The sequence below is a fragment of the Elephantulus edwardii genome, unplaced genomic scaffold, assembly GCF_000299155.1.
Source record: "Elephantulus edwardii isolate Elephantulus edwardi_28Jun2011 unplaced genomic scaffold, EleEdw1.0 scaffold00116, whole genome shotgun sequence".
Lineage (NCBI taxonomy): Eukaryota > Metazoa > Chordata > Mammalia > Macroscelidea > Macroscelididae > Elephantulus > Elephantulus edwardii.
Window position 1 is genome coordinate 8721379 of NW_006399866.1, and position 9657 is coordinate 8731035.

The following is a 9657-nucleotide window of genomic DNA, read 5'->3' on the forward strand; positions in this document are numbered from 1 at the left end:
GGTGCCAAGAATGTTGACTATGGAGCCAAGCAAACTAAAGCTGTGTACAATCTCAATCTCTTCACCATCCATCCTGATGCTGCCGATTGGTCCAGGGCGTGAGAATCTTTGTCTTCTTGACATTGAGCCTCAATGCATATTGGAGACTGCAGTCCTTGACCCTCTGCAGCAAACATTTCAGGTCCTCCTCAGTTTCAGCAAGCAGGGTTGTGTCATCTGCATATCACAGATTGTTGATTGATCTTCCACCAATCTTGATCCGACATTTCTCCTCATAGAGCCCAGCCTCCTGGATAATCTGTTCTACATACAGGTACCTTAGGATAACCAAGATTCAAGATCAGAAGGGCAGGAAGAAATTTCAGAAGGCATAGATAGGATAGGATGAATAGAAATGCGAATAAAAGGTAGTAGAAGAAAGAGGGCTGTAACCATGTAAGATCAAAATGAAATGCCACAAAACAAAATCTGTGTGAACAATTAAATGGAAAACCCATTGCTCTATAAATTTTCACTCAGAATACAATTTTAAAAATGGTTATTTTTTAAAAATAAATTTGGTATAATAATACAATGAAGGTATATCTTTGAATGTCCTAATCATAGCTGTTTTTGAAGTGGAAATTATGATATTGTGATTGTTCCTCATTATTAGTTAATGAAAATGTTGTTTAATGTCTTCATTACCTATTGCTGCTATAACCAACATACCACAGGTACATGGCTTAAAGAAATAAAAGTTTATCTTCTCACATGTGAAATAGAAATCTGAATTCAAGGGGTCTGCACTGGGTTTACTGATCAGGTTTAGTGGTTTCTTGGAAATCTCCATGTGGCTCAGCATTAGTGTTTTCCCCATTTCTTTCTGTCAGCTCGCTTGCTTAATCTCTCTCTCTCTCTTTTTTTAATCTCTTTTCTTTATCTCAAAAGAAATTCCTTCTTTCTAGTCTGGTCCTGGCTCTGTAGCCCTAACAAAGAAGGGTGGTGAGAATAAGGGCCATTCTGCCATCACCGAAGTGGTAATCAGACAGTACACAATCAACATTCACAAGCGCATCCATGGCATAGGCTTTAAGAAGCACCCCTCAGGCACTCAAGGAGATCCAAAAATTTGCTGTGAAGGAGATGGGAACACCTGTTGTTCACATTTACACCAGACTTAACAAAGCTGGCTGGACCAAAGGAATAAGGAATGTCCCATACCACATCCATGTACTGTTGTCCAGAAAATACAATGATGAAGATTCCTCAAGCTGTATACACTGGTTACCTTTATACCTGTCAGCACTTTCAAAAATCTACAGACTGTCTGTGTGGATGAAAACTAATAACTGATCAAATAAAGTTAGAAAACTGTTAAAAAAAATCTTCCAAGAAATGCCCTACACTAACCCTGTCTCTTTTATCAGAGTAATTATATGGGATTATAACCACAGATGAATATATTAGAAATTACAATGCATATTTTCATGAAACACCATTCAATCCATAATAGTTAATTAGAATTCTCCTTCCCCCAAGTGTTTATTACTAAGCTGTAACATTGCAGAACTAAAAAACAGAAGCGGAGATGCAGCTGTATCTCATATTCAAGAAACTCTGTGAACATTTTGGTCATCTGAAAAAACCATGAGAAGATAATTCTCCCCAAAGACTATATAAGAAAGTCATAGAGAAGACTCTGTCTTTTAGAATTATCATTGGGATCATTACTTCCCATTTCATATTTTCAGAGAATACTTTCTAAATAATGATGTTTTTGAATCAGAGAATGTCTTCACATGTAGAGTAGTTTTAGATTATATATTAAATGATAACTCCTCTCAGAGAAGACTGCAGTCTGTTATATTATGATGATTTCTCACCTCCTCCAACTTTAAAATGTCATGAAATTAGGGGCATCAGGTTTGGGGTTCAAGAAACACGACCTTATTTGTCTGTAACCTGGTGGATAAGGCTCTAATGATGGTAAACACAGCTGTGACTTACTCAAAGCTTCAGTTGGCCCCATGTTGGCACTATGCGAAGGTGGAGCTGGTTCCTCCAACCACTGCTGAGATCCCTACAGCTGTTCAGAGCCTGAAAAAAATAGTCAGTAGTGCTCAAACTGCATGCTTAAGGAAGCTCTGCAGGATAATTTGGTAGCCACTGAAGGTTAGAGTGGTTTATATCGGCAAGAGTATAGACAAGCATGGTATCATTAGCTATGAAGTTTGAACACATCTGATTATACTTCATTTACTATTTGTGTAATTCTTGGACTGTGTGTGATGAGATTGGTCTCTATAAAATAGATAATATGTGAAATTTTTTAAAAATGTCATGAAACAGATAAAACTCTGGTTGTTGGGTTTGTTTGGTTTTTTATTTACTGTTTTGTGTATGTAATTTTATTTCATTTCAGGAGCTGCCTGCCAATAGTGTACTTCTGATTTACCTGTCAGCCACTGGCGTTTTCCCCACAGGTCGTTGTGATAGTGAAGGTACAATAAAGGAATGCTCCCTGTTGTAAGCAGGGCTTGAATTCTCTTTATTTTCTACAAGACAATAGCCTAGACCATCTCAAGATTTCAAGAGAAACTTCCAATTTTTAAACCTAGCCTCTTTGTTGAATTGGTGATCGTGTAGTACCTCAGTCTATTCTGTTTGCTTAAACAGTATATGCTGAAATCTATGAACCATCAGATTTAATATAGTCTTGCATGCCTCAGTTTAAATTTTCCAAGAGCCTATTAATGTAAGAAATTTACGTTTTGATGTTGTAAAGAGTGGTGAAAAATGAACCCTGAGTATCTACTTTACGTCTTTGAATTTTTCTGAGCGTTTAGTGAGTTAGGGAATTTGGTCAGTGTCTGCAGTGTGGCTGAATGTCTTTGTAGAAATCAGTGCCCTTTATATTGTGCAAGTTCAAGTCTTTGTCATGACTTTGTTGGTTTTATCTTTATTTTGTTTTTATGGATTTCAACCTGTGAAATATTGGGATGCGGTTTCAGAATGAAAATTTTAAAACTATCCAGAATATATGAGTCTGGATTTGCTTAGAATGAGAATAATTTGTACATAAATAAGACAATGAAACCTTTGGGGAAAAAATAACATTCTTAACATTTTCCTCCTCATCTGTTTGTTGAAATTTGCATTCCTTTATACAGTGCATGTCCCTGTCATCTTCCTTGCATGACCAGCAGATCCTTTGAACAATATTAAAATGAAAACAAAACAAAAATCTGTACAGTCTTTTCATTGTCATGCTTCCTTTTAGGGAAAAAATATGAAATTATTCCATGATACAAAATATTAAACTACTTGAGTGTTTTTGGTAATAAAGTTAATAATTTTGCTTTTCCATTTAGAGAAAAGTTCATCTAAATTATATGTCCATTGGGTTGAAGTTTACTTCAAAACCAGAATCTTAATATTTAATATAATAATGATGATAATGGATATTTTACGCATTAAACTGTGCCAATACTTTTGTTAAAAATTAAGTTCTTGCTGATTAAAATTTTCAGATATTATTAAATAGAGCATGTACACACTGTTGAATTGGTCTATGTCTTGCTGTGCATTTTCTCAACAACAGAATGTAAGTTTTTAAAACAAGTCACTCAGTAATACATCATTCTTTAGATTTATTGAAATAATTTTGTTAAAATGGAAATTGTCCTTTTGCTTGAAATATAAAAATTATATTAAATATCACAGGTTTTCTGTCCCAGATTGGTTGGCTGTAGTGGATTCTTGTTTTGTTTTTTATTATGTTTGATGGAGTAATTAAATGATTTTTTTAGATGTTGAGGTTGGCAACATATTGAAATCATTTAAATGCTATATTAATTAAAAAGTTAGGTTTTTATATTAATGAAACATTTCAAAACTTGAATGTTTCATCAATGAGAGATTCACTCAGTACCTTTGTGTTTGATCACCAGGTCAATGTTAATCTGTCATTGAAGTCTAGAATTGTTCCCTTTGTTTGTATAGGTCCTTATGATTTTGGAGGTGTACTTACTAATAGTAACCGGGATATTATAAATGGCGATGCCATCCACAAGCGAAATCAGTCCCACAAGGAAATGCACTGGTAAGTATCCAGGTATTGCTCCTATTTTTAAAATTACAGTTCACCTCTTAAAATAATAAGTGAAATGAGAACTTACTTCTAGTAATTAAAAAGGTTACCCCACCCTCTGCCCTTCAAATTGTGTGACCCTATGATTACTCCCCTGCCCATCCTCACTCTGCCACTTCTACCTTCCCCTTCTTGGATCCTCGTACATGTTTTACTAGTAACCTTTATCTCTACAATTACGGCCTTAAAGGAAATGGTAATGATCCAGTGTGAAAAACAATGTATACGAACTTTGTAAGTAATCCGGTAGAAAATAAAAATTTTATTTTAAAAAAAAGGTTACCCCATACAACTATTACCCAATTCTATTGAATTGTTCTTCACCCCTAGTAATCCTATAGAACAGGGTAGAATTGCATCATAGGCTAGGTTGTGATCTTTATGGAAGCAAAGGGCCCTGACTTTCTCCCACAGAACAGCTGGTGAATTTAAACTGCTTAACTTTCTCAGAGATGGTAAAGTTGGCTTAGAATAGTACAAGGTTAAGAGTTTTGTTCATAGCATCACAGTGAGTTGTAGTTGACTCATTGGCATGTAACCACAACAACAGCTTTCTCCAGCAACTGGGTGCTTAACCACGGCACTACTAGGACTCCTTCAAACTCCTGTCACATTCAGTTGAATTTGAGCAATATTTAGACCTCCCATAGGAAAGGGAACTCTGGTAGCCTAGAGCTAAGAGTTTACATTACCAATCCAAAGGCATGTACTTTGAATCCACCAGCTGCCCCATGAGAGAAATATGGACTGTCTTATCTGGTTTGATTTACTATCTCTGAAAACCCAGTGGAGAGTCAGCTGTAAGTCAGTTCCAACTCCATGGCATAAACAGCAACAAAAACACTATTGAAAATAAGACTTTGGCTGGCAAAACAACTATGAGATACCATATCACCCCAGTAAGAATAGCAATTTTCAACAAAATAGCAATTAATAAATGCTGATGAAGTTGTGGAGAAACTGGAACCCTTATTCACTGTTGGTGGGAGTGTAAAATGGTGCAACCACAATGGAAGGTTGTATGGCACTTTCTCAAAAAGTTGCAAATAGAAATACCATTTGACCCAGCAATTCTACTGCTGGGAATAAACCCCAAAGAAACCAGAACTGCCACCCAAGCAGATAATATGCACACCCATGTTTATTGCTGCTTTGTTCATAATAACAAAGAGTTGGAAACAACATAAGTACCACAAAACAAACAAATGGATAGAGACGCTGTGGTATGTTCACACAATGGAATACTATGCTTCACTGAAAAACAAGGAGCTCATGAAATATTATACAAAATGGGTGACCCTCGAGGACATTATGCTGAGTGAAATATCTCAGTCACAAAAAGAACAATACTGCATAGTCCCACTGTTGTAAAATGGGACTGATATCAGGGTTGCGGGGAGCCTAAGAAAATTATGTATACCGCATTGAAACAGATGAGGGAGAGAACTGTTCAAAAGAAATATATGATTAGGTATTATTTTCTTGACAAGTTTCCAGATAAAGAAATGCATAGTAATATGGACTGTGGACTTGGGGGTGGGGAGAATTGTATAACAATGAAAGAATTTTTTTTTTCTTTTCAAAGAGAAAAGCAAACTGGGGGAGAGTGGTGGACAGGGAGGAAAAAAATGAATGAATGGGGAAAAAGTTAAATGGAAAGAATATTATTTGTATATAAAAGAACTTTGGCTGGTACTGGCTTACTAAGCAAATACTTTACTGAATATCTGTTATGTGTCAAGCACTAGTCATTCTTGGTACATTGCACTATAGTTGATAATAAATATGTACATCAGTAAAGAATATATCAAGACATCATTCATGTTAGTATTAGTACCTTCGATCTTTTTTCCCCAAATAAAACTACTCATTTGGCTATTCCAGTAACTGATAATTATGTTATTTTTGCTTAATTAATGTTATTAATTTCAGTGATTAAAAAAAGGAGCTATGAGCAGAGAAATAATATTTCTGATAGATCACCAGTATAATGAAAAAGACTTCATTGTTATTATTATTATTTTTCCAGCCTACATCCTGGAGATCTCTATCCTTTTACAAGAAAGCCCCTGTTTATCATCGTGGATTCATCCAACAGTGTTGCCTACAAGGTACGTTCCGTGTTCTCTGGTGCACATGCATCAACCCGAGGGTACCCAGTCTTAACGTGTGCTTTTTGTTTTGCTTTTTTTATTTCATTTTACAGAGTTTGTATTCAGTCTTTCTTTTTTTTTTGAGGTTGTGCATGGTAGTCAGGATCTGGTGCTATGAATAGAAACAAGAAAACGCATGAATGGACACTCAGTGGAAAATAATAAATCTTCCTGCAGAAAAAAAAAAATTCAAGATTTCCAAGATCTCTGCTGGGAGGCTTATTTTTGTTATATAACCCAGGATAATTTTCTTTTCCAGAGCTGGAGGCATGTGGGTGAATTTTATCTTCGAATTTTCAAACTTCTTCCTTTTCTACACATTGAGCCCTGGTAGTTATATGAAATTTATATCCCATGTTATATGACTATAGTCTTTGAATATTAATTTGTGATTTTATATGCACTTAATTTTTAAAAATTATTTGTTATGATCCTGAAAGCTGAAATAAATTACAAGACCAGAACTTAATATTTTGTTTTATATTTTACTCTTTTCATGACGATGTCAAAGATTTTTTTGAGATCAGTAAGTACTTTAAAGTTGAATATTAGAAACAATGAATGAATGTAAATCCAAAGTCTCTGTAAACTTTCATTAACAATAATAAAAAAGAAAAAAGTTGAATATTAGAATTTAAACTATAGCTAGTTTACAGAAAAATGCAAGTACAATTTTTATAGTCCTCTATATTTGGTGGGAATATTTCACTAGTGAATATATTTTCGGAAATATGCTAGCATCTTTTGTAATAATTATTTTTGCATACTCATACTCACCAGAAAAGGCTTCACTAATTCCTCTATTAGCGCTATGCTTTCTTTTCCTAGATAATTGTTTATATGTGCACACATATATTTATATGTACATATATCTTTATGCCCTCAATGTGTCACACTTTAGAAGAGTTTTAATAAATAGGTGTTAAATCAGTAGATTTCTGAAAATATATTAAATGGCGAAATATTCCCATCTTATGTAGAGGATTATGAAAATTGTACTTGAATTTTTCTGTCAACTAGATGTAGTTTAAATACTAATATTCAACTTTAAAGTACTTTACAGACAGTGCTACATTCTACAAAAAAATTCATGTCAACAGCAAAATAGAAAAAAAAAAATGAGGGGAGCTCTGGTGGCTTAGGGGCAAGGAGCTGCAACTACAATCCCAGAGGCAAACGGTTCAAATCCACCAGATGCTCTGCCGGGGAAGGAGGGACAGTCTCCTCCTGTACCAGTCAGATCTGATTTGACGGTACATGCACACAAAAATAATAAAATTTAAAAAAAAAATGAAGTTAGATGCTTTTGTCCTATTTTAAGGATGAGGAAATGGGCTATATTGGTTAAGTAAATAACCCGTTTGATTTCAGCACAAGTATTTTCTCATTTCAAACTCCACACTCTGTCCACATTTACAAAAGAGGAGTTTTGGGTACCAGTATGAACCATATTATAGATAAAAAGAGCAATTGAAATACAAAGAAATGGGGGGGGGAGATGGTCCATATTTTGAGTTTTTCATATTTACATTTGGAAATTTGAAAAATTTCTCTCAAATACAAGAACTTTTCTAGACTCTGAAAGTATACAGAAATACAGTAGTAGTTAGTAATAATAGACGTGGGGAAAAAATTTAAAAATGCCTTTCAGTGTTTGGGAAAGTCTTTTAGATTTTTCGGTTGTTGTTTTTTTCCTTTAAAAGAAGATAATCTCTTTTAAAGTATTTAAGACTGAGGTAGATCCCTGCTAGTGGAAATGACTTAATAGATTTGTGACAATGAGCATGTATTTATCTAAACAGCCCATTTCAAAGTATCTGACTAATGTCTGCAGAATGCTGTATTCACCTTTTTTGGGAAACTCTTCGGCCAGATTTCTATTCCATTTCTTTCTTGGTGTTTTCAAAGATCTTAACTTTAAAAAAAGAGAGAGAGAGAGAGAGAGAGATCTTCACTTTCTCTCCTTCCTCTTTGAAAGACCTCTTTGTTTTTGTTTTCACTGCTGTACGGTTATACTGTGATATGACTATTTTATAATCTGTTTGAGATTTATTGGATAGCTTGACTTTCTAGTTTGGAGGCTTTAATTCTTCCTGGAATATTCTCAGCTTTTAAGACTTCCTATATCTACTGTATTTTATCTTTTTAAAACTTTGATTAAACATAAATTAGATATTCTTACTGTATCTAATACAGCTCTCTTTTAAAAAAATAAATTTTTTGTTTTATACTGGGTTACTTACAAAGTTCATGTACATTGATTTTTTCACACTCATCATTCCCATTTCCTTTACCCACTCCTGCCTCCACCCATCAAATTGCAAGCCTGTAACACACATACACACCATTGCTCATCCTCACCCCTCTGCCTCCCCCACCTGCCTTGGATCCTCATACACGTTTTACCTTTCTATTTCTACAATAATGGTTTTATACAGTATTTGTCCCTATGGGACTGAGTTCACTCTTCTACATCTCTAACCTCCCTTTTGTGTTTTCCATCTTTGTTTTTCTAAGATTTGGATACTTTCCCCTATTTAAGCTGCACAATATTTGCTGTTAAGTTCATCTGTTGAGTTTTATTTTACTTATGCTTTTTCTAAAATTTCAAAATACTCTTTTTGAAACATTCCTATTTTTTATCATTTTAACATAATAAGCATACTTATTTTATAATCTGTATTTGAGCACTCATTTATCAAAAAATGGGCATTTACGTTTTACTCCCTTTGCTGGGTTTTATTTTCGTTTGTTAAGGATTTTTCATCTTAATAAAATCTGCTTTTGCTTCTGCAATTAACTTTTTGTGACCACCTAGATGATATGAGAGATGGCAAGCATAAATACAGTCACTGCCGATCTGACATGTCCCTGTGTAGCCATATGTGGCTGTAGAGTGTGTCCAGTAAATGTGCACAGTAAAAGAGAAAAACCCCTGTCAGAGGAGGTGCCCCACTAATCTGGGAGTTGATTGCAAGCCAGATGTGGCCCACACTGTGAAAGAGATGAGCATAGGGGAGACAGAGGGAGAGATTAGACATTTTTAACTGTGTAAATACCATTGCCAGCACTGTCCTGAGTTCTACCATCATGTGACTAGCTGTTAAAGATGGCCATCCTGTACTGTTTATGGTCCTGTGTTCTGCTGCTTTCATTACTCACTATTTTAATTACATTTCTTACTCCAATCAATGTTATAAGTACTCCCTCAATATTGAAAAATTATCATCCATATCTATTATATTTCTTTACTGGTGTCTTCAGTGTAGCGATTCTTTTTTTTTTCTATAATTATATTTTATTAATTTTCATAAACATTTACAGAGATTTTGGGCCTCCATTCATTCATTGTTGCACTATTCTCTCTACCCT

The 9657-nt window shown here is 34.6% G+C and overlaps 1 protein-coding gene across 1 annotated transcript in view; it reads left to right on the top strand.

The window, feature by feature from the left end:
- The window catches only part of SCAI (suppressor of cancer cell invasion), a 196171-nt gene that overhangs the window by 142905 nt on the left and 43609 nt on the right, over window positions 1-9657 (top strand). The window contains exons 12-14 of the mRNA XM_006892570.1: window positions 2405-2483; window positions 3985-4084; window positions 6162-6243. Of these exons, the coding sequence (XP_006892632.1) occupies window positions 2405-2483; window positions 3985-4084; window positions 6162-6243 (261 nt within the window). The remainder of the gene's footprint in view (window positions 1-2404; window positions 2484-3984; window positions 4085-6161; window positions 6244-9657) is intronic.